Below are 18,492 nucleotides of genomic sequence, written 5' to 3'. Positions count from 1 at the left end.
TTTCTAAGATATAGCCAGACCAAATCTCCTTCCTTAAAAACTGTAGACTTTTGATGCTTGTTTGCTGTCGCTTGATATTTCGCATTGTGCTTTATTATCCTTTCCCGAATTTGCTCATGAAGCTTCTTTAGATAATTAGCATGCTCCTCAGCATCCCCGCTAAAATGTTGAGAGATGGGTAGTGGAGCTAAGTCCATTGGACTAATAGGATTTTTGCCATACACAATCTCGAAAGGACTCTTCCTGGTTGTTTGGCTTGAAGATCAGTTGTAAGCAAATTCAGCTTGAGCCAAAGCAAGGTCCCATTGACGCTGGTTACTTCCAATTAACAACTTCAGTTTGTCCATCGGTTTGGGGATGATGAGAAGAGCTAAATTGAAGTGTGGTGCCTAGCTTCTTCCAAAGTGTTCACCAAAAATGACTAATAAATTTTGAGTCCCGATCAGATGTCATCGTCTTCGGAATACCATATAGTTTCATGATCTCTTGAAAGTAAAGATTTGCCACATGAGTAGCATCCAAAGTCTTGTTACATGGTACAAAATGCTCCATTTTTTAGAACCGATCAACGACCACCATGATTGAGTCTTTACCCTCTGTGTCCGAGGTAAACCAACCACAAAATCTAGACTCACATTTTCCCAAGGGGCTGTTGGTACCGATAATGGAGTATACAAGCTAGTGTTTTGAGAATGGCTTTTGGCAATGTGACAAGTTCGGCACCGCTCCACATGTCTCATAACATCCTTCTCCGTTCGAGGTCAATAAAATTTTTCTTTGACAAGTCTCTTCCGAAATGACCGGCTAAACCTCCACTATGGACTTCATTGATAATGGCTTCCCTTAGAGAACTTCTCAGTATGCACAAGCAATTATTTCTAAAAAGAAATCCGTCTTGCAATAAAAATTGCTGAATTGGACCCCTCAAACAATCTTTCCAAATTTTCCCAAAGTCTAGTTCTTCTTCATAAAGCTCCTTGATCATGTCAAGGCCTAAGACCTTCACTTGCATTGTGGATAGCAACGAATGTTTACGGCTTAATGCATCCGCCACTCGATTGAGAGTTCCAGTTTTATGTTCAATAAGAAAAGTGAAAGCTTGAAGAAACTCTACTTGGCATGCCGATTGTTGAGCTTATGTTGAGTATTTACATACTTCAAGGCTTCATGATCCGAATAGAGAATAAACTCTTTAAACAATAGATAATGTTGCCAATGATCTAAAGCTTTAACAATAGCATAAAATTCCTTGTCATAAGTAGAGTAATTCTTACGGTAATTATTCAACTTCTCACTAAAGAATGCGATAGGCTTTCCTTCTTGGCTAAGAACCGCATTGATTCCCACATTAGAAGCATCACAATCAACTTCAAAGACTTTATTAAAATCTGGAAGTGCAAGAATAGGAGCCTCGATTACCTTCTTTTTAAGGAGTTCGAACCTTTGTTGTGCCTCTTTGGTCTACTTGAAATTTCCCCCCTTAAGCATTCGGTGATAGGAGAAATAATAGTGCTAAAATGCTTGATAAAGCGATGATAAAATGAGGTCAAACCATGAAAACTCCAATTGTCATGTATAGATTTCGGAACGGGCCAGCTTATGATTGCCTCCACCTTACTAGGATACATCTTGATGCCATCTTCAGAGACAATATAGCCTAGAAAGATAAGGCTATCGGTAAAGAAGTAACACTTCTTCAAGTTGGCGTATAACTTTTGCTCCTGAAGAACCTTGAAAACTTGGCGAAGATGCTCCAAGTGTTGTTCATGAGTAGAGCTATAAACGAGAATGTCATCGAAATAAACAATAACAAAGCTGCCAATAAATGGTTTGAAGACATGATTCATGAGGCATATAAATGTACTAGGAGCGCTAAAGAGACCGAAAGACAACCATCCATTCATAGAGGCCATCTCTTGTTTTGAAGACAATTTTCTACTCATCTCCGGTTCTCATTTGAATTTGATGGTATCCACTTTGAAGATCAACTTTGGAAAAGATAGTAGCTCCATGGAGTTGGTCGAGAAGATCATCAAGTCGAGGAATGGGAAAGCGGTATTTGATGGTAATCTTGTTCACCGCTCTACTATCGATACACATACACCAAGACCCATCCTTCTTTGGCACGAGAAGAGTAGGGACAACACATGGACTCATGCTTTCTCTCACCATTCCTTTAGCCAAGAGTTCATCTACTTGTCGTTGAAGCTCTTCATGCTCTTTAGGACTCATTTGATAGGCGACTTTGTTCGGAATGACGGCTCTCAAAACAAAATCAATGCAATGTTGAATGTCTCTTATAGGCGGAAGACCGGGTGGAATTTCTTCCGGAACAACATCTTTAAATTCTTGGAGAAGAGGTGCTACTTGAGAAGGAACAACATAATGTTCCTCATTTTCTTCTAACACCACAAGAGCATATGCCTCCAATGAATCTCTCAAAGCCTCATCAACTTCAGATTTAGAGAGTAAATTATTTCCCTCCCCATTAGATGGTTTAGGAATGCTCTCTATTTTGGAAGGACCCAAAGTGATTTTGACTCCATCATTTTTTAAAGTATAAGTATTTTTTAACCCATCATGCCAAGGCCTCCCAAGAAGCAAATAGCAAGCATCCATGGGAACAACATCGCACCATACTTCATCATTATATTTTTTTTCCAATGGAGAATTGAATAAGGCATCGTTTATCAACCATTACCTCATTCCCTTTGTGTAGCCAAGAGAGCTTGTAAGGTTGTAGGTGTTTCTCTATCTTAAGGTGCAATTTATCCACCATTCTTGTAGCCACTATGTTCTCGCAACTTCCACTATCAATAATAACATCACACACCTTCCCATGAGAAGTACATCTAGTGTGAAAAATATTGTTGCGAAGCCACGTACCATCTTCACTAGGAATAGCATTCAAGACCCGATGAAGGATTAGAGACTCTCCTTGATTCCATAGATAACTTCATCTCCCTCTTCTGATCCTTCATTGGAACTAGGGAAGTCTTCAAGATTGTCTTCTTCACACTCTTCTTCTACTAGAGAGATAATCTTATGATTTGGACAATCAGAGGCAGCACTTGAAACACCTGACAGAATTAGGGCGCTTTGAACTCGATGCTCCTTCATTCTTAGGAGTGGACTTTGAAGCGACTGTTTTATTTTTAGTGGAAACACTTCCACCTTTAGAATAGCCCTCCTTGTCTCGATACCGAGAGCTACTACCACGAGTTTCTTTAAGTTGTCGTTCCGCCTTTAAACCAAGTTGACAAACATCATTATAAGTCCAGTAAGGTTGAAGTTGGACAACATTAATGATTTCTGAGCAAAGTCCACCAAGGTAGCGAGCAATAGTTTGTTCCTCGGGCTCAAAAATATCACAAAACATCATGAGATGACTAAACTCCGCTGTATATTCTTCCACGAACAGCTCCTTTTGTTTGAGGTTGTGAAACTGGAGGAAGGTATCTTGACGGTAGTTCGTTAGTAAGAACTTCTTCTTCAATTCTTTCTTCATCTTTTCCCAAGTTACGATACGGCTCCTTCCTTCTCGAGTTCTTTGTTTCTTCAAGTGATCCTACCAAATAGATACGTGTTTTTTTAGCTTGATGGCGACTAACTTCACCTTCCGATTAGGTATACTCGCAACACAAATAGATCATTCTACTTCCCAATGCAAGTCCAACCATATCATTCACTTCCGCATCACTTATAATCTCCGCAACCCTTAATTTCTTCTTAATAGGCAGCTTGTACCACATTCCAATGGCATCATAAGCGAATGCATTCGTGCATTTAACTAATTGTTCTTATGTCACCTACTCAGGATCAACGTTACTGTCATCAATTCCACCAACACACCTAATGCAAAATGAAAGATTGGACACAATTTTGATAAGGTGAAATGATCACGCCAAATTTGAACAATCGACCAAAGGTCGGGCTTTTTTCTTTAGGATAAAGCATATTAGGTTGAATTCAATAAAGCATGACATTTTAATACATATTTGCACCGTTCAATAATTCTGTTCTTAGTTTGATAAGTTTTGCTTAAAAATACGGTACGTTATCTTTACCATTTTGTGAAATTTAAAATTGATGAAGCTTAGGATTACAAATCAAAAACCAATACTTATTGCTGAATCCGAGACACGGGGCAAAAGTGTGTTAGGTGTCTTGCCACGTGGCAGCATAAAGGCAAAACGAAGTGCCATGAGATAAGCACGCGTCTAAACAATTCCTTAATTGTCAATACATGTGTTTAAACTACATATGTTGTTATTATTACATGTCTCGAGTGTCTTGTCACTTAGGATATCGCTATGAACGTGTTGGACTTATATTTGTGCTTAAATACAAAAGACATTGTAAAGTTAAACGGACAAAAGTGGAGAATGCTTAAAAGTTAAATGTGGCGACTTGAAAGTTATGAAAATTGAATTAAAATGCCATGATAGAAAAATTAGAATAGACATTTTGAAAAGAAGTAGCAGTTTTTCTTTTTAGAATATGACTAATACCACGAAAAACCCCAAACTGATACACTTATGATAAATTTATTCCAACTAGTTATTTGATCACAAAAAACCTCAAACTGGTATACCTCTAATAAATTTACTTCAACTAATTTTTTGACTACCAAAAATCCAAAACCAATACATTTGTGACACATTTACCCTTCGTTAAATTGAATTAATATTACAAAAAATCACAAACTGCTACACATGTGATAAACGGAGGGAAAAAACCCAAATCGGTACACCCGTTGACTGTCATGTGTCATTCAACTCAGAAATTTTGACGATAAAATTTAACGGAAACTAACGAAGGGTAAAATTGTCACAGTCGTACCATTTTGGAGTTTTTGGTGTTCAAAAAATTGATTTGGAGTAAATTTATCACAATCATATCAGTTTGGTGTTTTTCATGGTATTAACCCTTTAAAATATGGATATCTAGTGCCATATTCTTTCTATGAAAATTAGTTAAATTTTTTCAATGACAAGGTTGAAAGTCGAGACTCTCTCTCTCCTTAAATGATGATAATTTGATGTAGAAAGTAAGAGTGAATACATAAATACTAAAACAATAAATAATCCATTCCCAAATATATATTACAATCATACATAATAAGTAATAGGAAACATAATAAACAATAAATAAAATAGATAAAATTTATTAATTCTATTCTTATAAAAACGGAGTGATTTCTTCGTTCATTTCATTAATTTAATGTACTAAATTATTTAAAGGATTTAAATTTAAACTTCTTTTTTTTTATTTGTGGTTTTAGTATGATAAAGGGTTAAAGTTGAATACAAAAATTGATGTCAAGAATCTACTATAAATAATTTTATCACTTAATGAAACATGAAGTAATTCACTATGAGTCAATGAAAAGAACCTAATGTCCAAGCACTCATTGATTATAGGATTAGCAAGTCAGTCAGTAAGACGATTTCTTTCTCGGAAGTTATGTTGCACTTTGAATTCAAAGAGCCTAATAGTCTTTCTAATATCTTAGCAAAGCAGGCCAGCATTAATTTATTTATGTAATACCGTGTGTCTTTATCTTCCCATTCTACATTATTTTCATTTGAGCAGATTTCTTGGTCCGGTGGAATCGTCTCTATCAGAAAATTGATCATACAAAACAAGATAAAAAGTCAAGGACTGCTCTTTGATTAATTTGTAATTAAGAAACAATAATATAAATTTAGTTTTTAAATTGAATTATTTTACTTTCTTCGCATCTAGTAGATAGGGGTGTAAACCGAACCAAATTAAACCTTTTAGGGGTACAACCTTGAACCGAACCGAAAAAACCAGTTTGTTCGGTTTGATTCAACTCGGTTTTCAGTTTTTTCTTATTTTTTTCTTATTTTTTCGCTTTTTATTCACGGCTCGGTTTCCTCTGTTTCCAGAGCTTGGCCGAGGCAGCGATTCTGAACACGATGTGCCGGAGCTCCATCCTTTGCTCCGATTTTGTGAGGGCCGTGCTGTTGTGAGTCGGCAGCGAGGAGGAGAGGGTTGAGTTGGTGGCGGTGGCAGAGGAGGAGGGGCGAGGTGGAGAAGGGCTCATCGTCGACGCAGGCATAGGAGAAGGGCCTGTTGTCTCCATTAAACCACCAAAGTGAGTCCCTTATAAAACCCTTTTCTTGGCTCTCGCAAAGTTTGGAACTTTTTTGGGTTCTTCATTTTCTCTGCTCCATCTGTTTTCTCTCGACATCATGATCTCTCCGGAATGCAAGCTAATAGACCGGGTTTTCTTTTTCGCTCGCCCCCTCTTTTGCTGGGAATTTTCTTCTGAGTGGGCTTTCTGATATTGGGTACTGGCGGAGTTGATTGTCTTGTCTTGCTTTTAGCTTGATTCTTAGTTAGGATGATTCTTTTCTTGATGGGTTTGGTGTGGGTGGTGAAGGTAACGGATTCGTTGACGATGGGCTTGATTTGGGCTTTTGAGTTTGTGGTGTGTGGTGATTTGTGTAGGCATGGGGGAGAGGGAAGATTGTGATAAGGACGATCGGCAACTCGACGAGCAAGCAGGTGACCCCCTCGAAGCGGAGGAAAGGGCTGCTGAAGAAGGCGAAGGAGCTCGCGATCCTGTGCGACGCTGAGTTCGGGGTCATCATCTTCTCCAGCACTAGCAAGCTCTATGACTTTGCCAGCACCGGGTCCCATTCACGCCGTCAGAATCAGGCGAGGAAGAAGAGAGTTGCGGAAATAGAGAGAGACAATAAAAGAGATGGGTTAGAGAGAGAAATGACTTCTAGTTTTAGTATTAGCCCTTTTAGCTTTAGGGTAAAAACCGAAATAAACCGAATTGTTAAGAAAAGAATGGTTAGCTTTGATGACTTGAACCGAAAACCGAAGCTAACCAAATCGAAATGCACAAAATCTTCGATTTGGTTCAGTTCGGTTCGTATCTCGATTCGGTTCTGACACTTCGGTAGATGTACAAAATAAGAATAACATTGAATATAACACAGAGTATACTATATAGTTAGTCATTATATTCATATTGGGCCAAAGTATTTTCTTCGATCCGCACCTAGAAATCCAGGCCCGAGATGTTCGGGCCAGATCAAATTTCTCTAACGAAAGTCTTGCTAGGAAGACTTTTACTTTGGGCCAAAGACGGTCTTGATTCGGGGGGTCAATTGGAATTTCCGTCGTTTCCTTGGGTCGGAAAAGGAAAACGACACAAACTCGAGGGGCCGAAACGGAATTAAGCCGTTATATTTTTCATTCTTGGGCCTCATCAAGCCATCATCACAAGCTCGCAGCTAGGGCAATTCTGGCTTTGTCTTCTTCCTCCGGAGCCTGGGTTCTGGGTTTTGACCCTCTGCTGTCTTCCGCCATCTCTCTCTCTCTCTGGCTCTTGCTCTCTGTGACAAGGCACTGGAAGGTGGGGATTGATCATCCTACTTCACGTTAGCAGTACACTCCAGCTCGTGTGTTGCAGTGTTCTGTATACATTGTAGCTCAGAGAACATGATCAGGGGAGGCAGGAGCTACGTGTCCTCGCCGCCCGCTTTCTCCAACGATGCCAAGAGGGTCCTGGTGTGCACGGGCAACACCGTCTCCGTCTTCAGCACCTCCACCGGCTTGCAGGTCCCGTTCTTGATAACACCCCTCCCCACGTGCGCTTCTTGTTTCTTCGTATGTTTTTTGGCGACCTAGTAAGTATTCTTGATTCGGGTGACCGAGTTTTTGTCTGTTTTCTTGGGTTGCTGCCTTTTCTTGGCTCTGTTAGATGGGAGCCTTGGAGGGTCATGTTGCGCTCGTCACGTCCGTTATAGTGGTGCCCGCCTCCGGCCCCGCCGGTCGGATCTTGTGCTACTGTTGGACTGCTTCGCTTGATGGGACCATCCGGTATTGGGACTTTTCCGTGCCGGAGTTAATGAAGACGGTCGATGTTCGGCTGCCCATTTTCTCCATGGTATGTTCGGCTTCCGCTCGAGTTGAAAGAGTGATGTTGGATTGGGTTTCTTGCGTGGGGCTTCTCTTCTGTTCTGTTGGAGTTTTGCGGACCGGTTATGTTTTCTGTCCCCAGAATTTTTTTTTGGAGCATATTCAAATGGCGTTCTAATGGACAATGATGAGTTTCGGTCAGATTTTGTAAATGATGAAACATTTTGCCTTAATTGTTGCGGACAGACACACATGGCAGGGGTTCACTTGGTGTCACAGATTTTCAATTTGCTAAATTTTTCCCCCATAAATTAAGTCTGGATCTTTTTAAAGGTTATCAACTTTGAAGAAGACGCAAGTGGTCAATTAGAATATCGTTATCCTTTATATTTTACTTTTTTAATAGTGTAATTAAGTTGTTGAAGTTTCTTAGGAGTTGAGTTTGGTCTTTTTAGGGATTTGAGTCTCTGCTGTTTTTGGAGCTTTTAGACATTTATCAAATGATTGCTCTGATATTTACTCATAGTTGGGGTCTTCTTGTTGTTCCCTCTTTCCTTTTGATCTGCTCGTGAATATTTCTGCTGTACTTGATTGATTCTTTTAAAATTTATATGACTTTACACGATTAGGTTTGGTCTCTGGTGTTGCTAATACTCTTTCAGGTGGAAGCATTAGAAACAATTTTATAGCAGCTAACCTTTTTTCCTGACAATGCTAAAACTATTGGTCTCGTGTTTGGTTGGAACTACTGGATGCTTTCTGACATATACGCAAGTCAGAGAGCCAATATTGTGATGGGTGTGACTAAATTGACATTGGCAATGTTCAGATTCTACTATTTGGCAAGGTAGTTAAGTTAGCATCTTTAACAGTTTGACAACTTGGATTCATTATTTTTAATTATTTGTGGCCGCATTTAGTACTTTGATGGATATATTAGTTTACGATTATCTAGATCAGTGGGGAACTATAGCAGTTTAAGCTTTCAGTTGATGTCTTAATCATCATGTTCGATAAAAGGTACTCATACTGTCAAGAGATAGCTTTGCTTTTTGTTGTGTTCTAGCAATACCCTGTGGATTTTGTGCTTACTAAGATTGTGATATACAGGTAATTCCATCGTTATTATCTCAGCAAAATGAGAGCGGTGAAAGAGCGCCAGATGTTTTTGCCTATATATCAGTCGAGAATATAAGAGCACTGGAAACACAACCAAAAGCCTTACGAGGGCAAGTTCGAAAGTGTAACTTGACCAAATCTACTCTTGCCGGAGGAGTAACACTGAAAGAGGTGCAACACAGATGTAGTGTGCTCATTTTTACTCTTTTCCTTATGATGTTAATACTTGCAAAACAAATTGATTTTGCTTTTGAGCCAATTTGGTCTCGTGATATGATTGGGACTCTGTTATGGTTTATTTATCTCCAGTTTACAAAGAGAATAGCTAGTTAGTTCTTACGGCGCTCCGTGAAATTTTGCAACCATGTGGATTCTTGGGAAAGAAATAAAATGATTTCCATCTTAGGTTCATTTGTATCCTTTGTCTAGGTCGGTTACAATGTAATCTCGACCATCTCTCCCTTATCTAGGTGGGATATAGATTTTGTAGGAAACGCAACAATATTAAATATGAGGAATATGAGGTGGCTTAGCCAAAACAAAAATGACCTCAATGAGGTGAGCTAAGAGACTAAAACAATGGTTGTTTCACCAGTTTGTGGAAACTCAGATATAATGTACGTAAGGGGATCTTTAGAGTCTAAATGATGGTTCTTTGGCTGATAAGGTATCCATTTCTTCTTTGTAGAGCACTGATTCAATGCTTAAGATTTTCTGAGAATTGGTCTTTGGGTTTAGTTATTCACTAAGTAAACACATCCTTTTCATTCACGATGTTCTTATAGCTGTATTTTGATGTCACAATATCTTCGCAGACCAAGAAACCAGAGTATATAACCATTAGCTCCTCAGGAGAATTTTTCGGCATTATTGACAAGCAGAAGCTTCACATATGGAAGGTTCCCGAAATTGAGTCAGAACGTGTAGTGCTTAAGAGAATAGACCTTCATCATACAAAAAAGTTCACCGTTTTTGCCTTCCACCCCACCCAAAGAATTGTGGCTGCTGGGGATGTAACTGGGAGAATTTTGATTTGGAGAGGATTTGGTAAAAGGACATTTTCCATCGGAGACGGGCAAGCAAATGGAAGATCTTCGAACTTTGATGAAGACAAACCTGGGGTGAGGGGAAATGATGATGCTGATAATTGTTCAACATGGCATTGGCATCCTCATGAAGTTAATTGTCTTGTATTCTCTTCTGATGGAGCGTACATGTATTCTGGTAAGTTAATGAGGCTGTTGAGTAAGAACTGTAATTTACTGGTACGGAAATGTGTAGGTTGATTATACCTTTCACTGGGTACACATGTTTGATTGCTGTGTGTTGTTGTCTGGTAGACCAGTCCAACCTATTCATTGTGATAAATCTTCATGCAAAAGCTGACTTTGTTTTGTGAAACTGATGAATATGTTGTTGCTTATGGAGCACATAAATTCTAAATGATTGATGTTTATATGGTCATGGTGATATAGTTGTGATCTTATTATGTGTTTTATTGTCAAGATTAAATTTAACTAGGCTAGGTTGGTAATAGTGAAATTTTGAATTTTCTGTTGAAGTCTGATAGCCCTTGTGTTTCACTTATGGGATAGCCAGAGCATATCATGGGCTTTCTCACAGTCCATATCATGGGCTTGTGGAAGTTTAAGTCTTGATGTTCAACATTCAGGAATTTCCTAATAATGACTCTTTTTTGGGGCTTGCAGGAGGTAGGGAAGGAGTTCTTGTGGTATGGCAGATAGATACCGGGAAAAAGAAATTTCTACCACGAATCGGGTCTCCCCTTTTGTATTTTGTGGATTCTCCCGACCCGTCACTTGCCTCTGTGAGGAAAAAATTGTTTTGCAGTACTGCATATCTATTTGAGCATTTCTCTCAAAAGCTGGAGAAGCTGATGCAGTCAATTACTGAATGTTTTTCAGATTTCTTGTGCGGATAATCAAATTCATCTTCTGAAAATGCCTGCAATGGAAATGCTGAAGTCTATTTCTGGAATCAAGGTATGTTTGAGGCAGGTCTACTCGTAGTTTTTTTTTTTTTTTTTTGGTCTACTTGTAGTTGATGTAATGCAGGTTTCTGTGAATTTGTGGTTTGAATCCGTTTTGGTGTATCTAAATCTGTTTATAGTATATCTGTAAAAGACGGATAAAGATAATATTCTGATCTAATTTTGCCAAGCTACTATCTAGAACTGTTATATCCATCTATAGATATATTTTATTTGTGTCCATTAAAGTAATTATAAACATAGCCAGTGTATGGACTAGGACGATGGTTTTAATCAAGACATTACAGTTCCAAAATGATAGTGCGTTCGTTTTAGTTGTGGAAGTTGATAGAGTTATGAAAATGTTGCCAAGCAGAAGCTAATAATCTATGTATGGTGGGAGACATTCTCTTTTCATGCACAAAACCTTAGGAATACATATGTACACACAGAATCCGTATATTTATGTTTATAGGTCTCTTTGTGATGTGAATATGTGAAACGTAATAATTTAATTGCACTTTACTATCAGTTTCTGAATTAATCTAGTTGTATTGCGTCAATTAAGATACCGCTTCCAAAGGATGTGTGTAGTTCCCGATAAAAAAAAAAGGATGTGTGTAGTTGCCATTGTAGTTTCAATGATTATTTTAAGAAAAATTGGAACACTGAAATCCAAAAAGACCATTTCCTTTTTAATAGAGAATCTAAATTGCAAGGTGCTCAAGTAAATTCCATACAGAAATCATTGAAAAAAAAGTCAATGCTTTTACTTTATATGTTTTTGAGTTAATATTATCAAATATTTCTGTAAAAACTTATTCAAAAAATTATGAGGATAGTTTGGGTATTAAAAGAAATGAATGTTCTGAAAAAAGGTTATTCTAGGGTAGTAAGTCTCCTGTTGTCTTGACACTGGTTTTTCTCTTAATTTCTTGTCTGATTTGCAGCTCCCCTTTTCACCTCCTGAAGCAGTTAGCAGCTTATGCAGTGGGTGCGTCTTTGATGAGAAAGCAGGGGTTGTTGCTCTACATACAGAAAATTATGGCATCCAATTCTACAGCCTGTTTGATGATCATGGAATATCTGAGGTATGAATAAGCAATTGTCTGATCTTTAGGTAATGTTAGCAAATTTTAAATTTCTGAATACATGGCAGGTTCACTATAGATGATCCATTCTATTTCTTTTTTGTTAACTGAGTTTCCTTTAAGGTATGTTCTGGTACCTCACGCTGTGGTACATTGGCATCTTCCATTTGATAATTTTCCTTTGAAATGGGTGGTGGTGGGAATGAGGCAGAATTTGAAAACTGGAATGTGATGGGTGATCAAGATTACTTTCTAGTCAATGAGATACACGCCAGAGACACGATCCTTTACTTTAGATGTAACTACAAAAGATATATCTTAGATGAAGCACTTCGGCCATGTTTAAGTATTTAGCTCATTGTTTTCACTGAACTTTTCTCGGAGTTGTTTCCCTCATTCATTTTTCTGCTCTGTACAATAATCTCTTAGTCATGTCATTGGTGAAAACCAATGAAACTTGAAATATCTTAATGTTATTTCACCTGGACAGCATTAAAACAACATTTTGTTTTTCAACTTTTTGTCTGTTTTCAGTTTTAGAAACTAGAAATAGTAAACTCAAAAGTATTCTTCATCCAAATGCAAGTCATATTGATAGGAAGTGATGTTGTTTGGGAAGGTACTTATCTATGTGGCCAAGATGACTTTTCTGAGGACAGAAGACTTCTATTTCGCGTGTCTATGTGTGGGTGCTATGAGCTGGAAACTAAAGCATTCCAGATTCTTTTTTGCAGGTTCAAGTATGTGAGAGAAATCATCAGCCAGGCAATGAAATCACAGTAATGCTATTTATTTGTTCTTCTGTTTTTCAAGTTTTACTGCTTAGCTACATGAGGTCTCATGTTAATCCCCTTCTACCTCCTATACCTGCTACACTTGTCTGCTCAGCTACTTAATTTCTTTCTTGAATGGTCTGGTTACAGGTTGTAGTGACTCAGCTGGCCCTTTCAGTTGATGGTTCTTTTATGAGTACCATTGAAGTTAGGCTTCCTGAAGAAGATATGGGCGGTCTTGTTTGTCTTAAGTTTTGGACATCAGATTCTCAGGATAAACATTTCAGATTGTTGACTGTGATTTATGAACCTCACAGGTTGGTAAATGTTTTCCATTCTAGCTGACCAATAACAAGGCATGTCCCGAAAGACCCAACGCACACACACACAAACCCAAAAGTAAAAAGTATTGCTTAGACATTAGTACCAAAAGCAATCAATTTGCTTCAGAAATTTATTTATACTGGAAAATTCTAACTTTTGTATGGCAAAGTAGATAATTCATAGATGCCGCTATCTTTGAATATACCAATCTTGAACTTATTGAGTTTTTCTTCTAGGGATTCTCATATCTCTGCTGTTGCTTTCCGGCCTAACCAGTTAATGGCAGTAACTTCATCCTATGGTGGGGACTTCAAGGTAATTTGATCACTGAATCAAATCATTGAGATCTGTATTTCATGGTATGTTTAATGTGCCTTTGCAACATCTCAGACTTGGGTATACGGAGACGAGATTCAAAAAAGGGAAGTGCAGAATACTGGCTGGACGTGCTATGCAGTTGGTTCATATAAGTATGGATGACTTTCCCTTCCATTTTTCCTTTAGATATATCACCTACTGGTTACCTTACTGTTGTTTACTTAATCAATGGTAAGAAAGTTGCAAACTGAATAGAACCTCAAGTACGTACAGGTACAACGTTGGGCAGGATATCTGCATGTGAGCCATGAATGTCCCCTAGTGCATTTATGTTGCATCCCCACTGCCATTTCTGTTGTTCGTAGTCTTAGTGTCGGTGCTATTATATTGACAGAGTTGTCTCTGCTTTTGACCAGCCGTGCTGCCAGTTGTCCTTGTTTGTATTATCTGTGACTGTCGAGTATTGCCACGGGACTCATTTATGCTGTTTGGCATGGAACAGAATGAGTGTATGCCTTTTGTTTTGTCATGTCTGGTGAACATTGTGTATTGTTTAATTGTAATTTATCATTCTGATTGACTTTTGTTGACCTTGCAGGAAAAGACCAATGACAGCAGCTACATTTTCTGCTGATGGTTCTGTTCTTGCTGTTGCGGCCGAAACAGTCATAACATTGTGGGATCCGGATAGGAATATACTTGTGGCCATAATTGGAGATGCTTTCACGGTGATTCTAAACTATTAGTAGTCTTATTGGAGTGGATGTGTTTTGCATATGTTATGGGACAGGGCTGGTTAAGCATGGAAGGTCATGTTTGACAGCTTGGTCTGTCAATGAGAAAGCATAGTTGCCGCTTGCCATGTATATCTTGAGAATATTGACCATGTGTGGTGCATAGTTGATGAATAGCCCATTGATGATAGTTGAATAAATTGCTGTCCCCTGTTTGGGGAATATTAATAGTTCTATTTAATTACATTGAATCTTAAAATAAGCCAATAGAGTAAGGGAAACCGTGGTAGGGTCTTTTCTGCTATGCTCCTGGAGCCTCTGGTGGCTTTCACATTATGAAATGTAGGGCAGTTGGCCTCCGACTGCCTCTCCTTGAACTTGAATTTGATAATGAAGGTTCTCCTGAGGAAACTATTTAGCGTTTTTACATTTTGGCAGGCATAGTCAACTGACAGGTTAAATGATAGGGACCAACTGTGAACCATCCTTAATGTCACAGTGATCACCTTTTCAATCCCATTGTGGACATTTTTCTTGATTCGGCGAAAGTGCTTAGGTGGCTTTTTCATGACCTAGGCTGGATCACTTTAACACCTACATTTACTACGAGTGATCAGTTCCTATACACAAGGACCTTTCACTTGACTATTGAATCAAAATATCATGCTAGACTGTATGTGGCAAGGTTAAGTGTTTTTAGAATATTACAATGGCAGGTGAATTATTTTGGTGCTAACAATGTCATCCTCGGGTCAAGAAGGCATGAATTCCTGGCCAATTCTTACTTTTAATTAAAAAAAATGTTTAAGTTGTACCTTTGGTTCATTAATGGAGGAATGGTTAGAGTAACTTATCATAGCTTTTACATTGGCTGTTCCATCTCAACCTTCCTAAAGCAGATGTTGCAACCATTGTGTTTAACTATTTAGAACTTTGAACTTCTCTCAGTTAACCCATGGAAGTCTGATTGGTGTCTCAAATGTCATTTTGCAGCCAATCAAGACCTTGTCATTTGTAGGGCAATCAGGTTACATTGTGTCCGCATCTAGAGGTTCCAGGCCGCAGCTATCCATCTGGAGCCTGTCCAAGTTGTCAAAATTATGGTCATACTCTCTCCAAATAGAAGGTTAGACCTTGCAACGTTTCTTTCCTCCAAACTGCAAGGGCTATTTAAAATGCTTAGCTTTCACTTTGGTTGCTATAAAAGTTCTTGCAAGAGTTAAGTTTTTATCCATAATTTGCTGGAGTTTTTTTTATATACTTTGGTTCTTACACTGAGCATTGTCAACTCAACTTTTCTTTGCACAGCTGTCACTTGTTTGGGTGATCCCTCGACTTTTGCCGTCCTTGCTCTCCTCCCTAAGTTAGCTACAGAATCTCAGGAAATGGCACTTGGAGGGAGGGACGGGGCAATCCTTGCTTTCAATGTTAACAGACCTCATCCTGTGGCTGTATGGTCTGTGAGAAAGGTACATATTGTCTCTGTTCTTTTGCTTTTCAAAATTATGCATTCAATGCCATTACCTTTTATTAGTAGTCCTCTTTTCCTATTTATATTCCAGTTAGATAGAACTAGGAAGGGAGTCCACAAAAATTTTTATTAACTTATAAAATTATTTAAAAGTAACCGAAGGTCAGGGATAATACTTTGATATATAAGTCAATGTGCTTATGCAATTATTCTTTATCACCTAGACATAAAAGTTTGCACATCTTTCATTATGTAATCTATTTGTCGACACATGGAAGCTTTGCAAGAGCTGTTCGGGAATGTCGAGCGGGGGACAAGGGTAGCCATAGTTGTCAGGGTACTTATCTATGTGTTGTCTTATAGAAGGAATAGGAGGAGGAGAAGGAGGAGGAACATCAATGTCTGTTGAGGAGGGAAGAGATCCTTGATGCATATGCTGATAGTGCTGTGTCTTCTTTTTTCCCCTCCCTACTTGGGCGTATTAAGCCACTCACCAAAACAAAAGAATGTATTTATCCTTAAGGGCCAAGTCTCTCCAGCAGGTCTTTTGAAGTTTCAATAATCAAGTGCTGACTGATAGACGTTGGCAGATGCAAATAAAACTAAAAAGTCCAAATATAACTCCTCCTATCAAGTTCAGTCTCATAGTTACATATGAAACAGAATTTATCGTTTTTATTGAGGAATAGAGGAAATTAACTGAAGGAAGCATGTTTATGTCTAGAAAATAATTGAAATTTGAGACAATACCCTTTCATTTGTCAATTGTATATTCAGCTTTAACGTGGATTATATGACATGTCTCTGTACCTGATTCCATTTTCTTGGATCCTTTTAGGCAAGTCCCCATGTTTAAGATTTTCTCAAACGGCAATTCAAACACTGGATATGCACCGGGACCTAGTCTTGGCACCCAACACCAATCAACATATTAGTTTGCAAAATAGTAAAAATGCTTCATACTGAGCAGGGTGTTTTAGCCCAGTATGCAAATCGTTATTTTTCCTGGATAATTTATACTGATTTCTTCCTTTGCTGAGGTCATCAGTGTACATACAAGTAGTTAAATGTGTGGCCACTCCGTTGATGGTAATTCAAGTTCTCCTTAGTGTAAATGGTTACTCTTTTTAGCTAAATTAAGGAACGCAGAGATAAATGAAGCATGAAAAGTAAAAAATGAATTTTCTGTTCTTTGTGGCACAAATTATGAGATTTGCATCCGCAAGAAAGTGATGGATCATGTGGTAGTATTTAATTGCTGAGTGGAATATCCACTCCGAATCTTGTGACTAAAATGAATTGGGAGTATTTCTCTGCATGGTGCTCTTGTTTCTTAATAGGATTTTCAAATCCTGTTGCATCGCAGCTGAACAAATCATTTTCCTCTGACACAATTTCTGCAGTACAAAGTTGTAGTTTCATTGTCCGGTTTATCAAAAAAGTTATCTGTGCTAATTGCAGGCTGAAGGCGGTGCTCTTGCATTTCTTCAAGGCAGTCCATCACAAGAGAACATTACTCAAGGGAAAACATCTCGTGGGTTGCTCGCATTTGTAAATGGTGATCATGAATATGTCCTCTTTGATCCATATAGTGATGAAGCAACTGAACATGGTGTTGCTCACCGGAAGGGCCTTGTTTCTGAAGAAACAGGTACAAACTGATCTTACAGTAGAGATTTGGTGCTGTGATGAATCCACGGACTTTGACAGTGCATAATAATGTGTTTTTCCACTAGGATGTGATCTATGATCATGGTCAATTCAGATTTGTACACATTGCTGATAGTACCTTCTTTAAGCAAATTAGAGTCCCATTGTAGTTTCTTCTTTTGTGGTTGATCTTTATTTGGAGACTTTGATTATTGCAGAGAAGTATGGGTACTTGTCCGTATATGGGGAGCTACCGGAGTTCAACCATGAGAGAAACCAGACTGCTGAGATCACCGTCGCTCCATCTGAGAAGCCTTGGGCTACCTTATTCAGTGGATCGTCACAAACTCTTCCACCTCTTACAAAATTGTGTTCGGCATTCCTGGAGTCGCTCTTGGAAAAGCGAACTGCAGTTGTGGAGTAATCAGAAGCCCTACCTTTTTCAGGAAGAGGTTACGTATGCATTCAATTCACCTGCCATGTGCTGATTGATTGTTAGCGAGAGTGATAGGCTGTTGTCACGGTGCACCAGCCAACTTTGCTTTCAAGTAGGTTACTGTCGAACTGCCGAATTCTTCCTTGAAATGTAAATTTCGCAATTTTGGCCAGAGTATCGTATTGGTGTAATGCTTAGAATTAGCGGCGCACGATCGTATGCTGTCTTGGTGGAAAATTAGGATAAACCGAGATAGCGAGGGAGGGTCGTTGAGGCATATTTTGTATTTCTGGACAGGCCACAGAGTAGGTTTTGACAATTTCTTTTACCTTGGTATTTTTGTACATTGTTGTTTATTTTCCTAGTTGCCTTACAATTCACATATGCACGATACAATACAGGGTTCTTCTTTCATTGGTATCACGATATCTAACAGATCAATTGTCGCTATAATCATGATCACCAATGTACCGTAGGCTTATCATATTATGCGTTTCGGCACGGCTTGTAGAGATTTTCTTTTGTTGTATCTCAGCGTCAAAGAGGAAATGTATGGATCGAGACTCGAACGAGGTAATGCATCCGATGATGAGAGGATCACGCTTAAACATGTATCGATTCACATACCAACTCCTCTGGAGTACAAAAGACTTGTGCTCTTCACATGACGAAGGCGGCGGG

The 18,492-nt window shown here is 38.6% G+C and overlaps 1 protein-coding gene across 1 annotated transcript; it reads left to right on the top strand.

The window, feature by feature from the left end:
* The first annotated feature begins 7,253 nt into the window (after nt 1-7,253).
* LOC115679387 (uncharacterized) lies at nt 7,254-18,231 on the top strand. Its single transcript, XM_030602969.2, has 16 exons — nt 7,254-7,605; nt 7,748-7,933; nt 9,016-9,195; nt 9,840-10,248; nt 10,734-10,852; nt 10,950-11,027; nt 11,965-12,105; nt 12,840-12,884; nt 13,029-13,195; nt 13,439-13,517; nt 13,593-13,672; nt 14,119-14,248; nt 15,248-15,380; nt 15,563-15,723; nt 17,187-17,376; nt 17,594-18,231. Exons 1-16 carry the CDS (start codon nt 7,486-7,488, stop codon nt 17,797-17,799), a joined length of 2,424 nt encoding a protein of 807 aa, XP_030458829.1. The 5' UTR covers nt 7,254-7,485; the 3' UTR covers nt 17,800-18,231.
* Nucleotides 18,232-18,492: the final 261 nt, after the last annotated feature.

This window comes from Syzygium oleosum, unplaced genomic scaffold, assembly GCF_021117445.2.
Source record: "Syzygium oleosum isolate NSW1041296 unplaced genomic scaffold, Sole_v2.1 Sole_v2.04, whole genome shotgun sequence".
Lineage (NCBI taxonomy): Eukaryota > Viridiplantae > Streptophyta > Magnoliopsida > Myrtales > Myrtaceae > Syzygium > Syzygium oleosum.
Note: the sequence above shows the minus strand (reverse complement) of the source record. Positions and strands in the feature narration are given on the sequence as shown.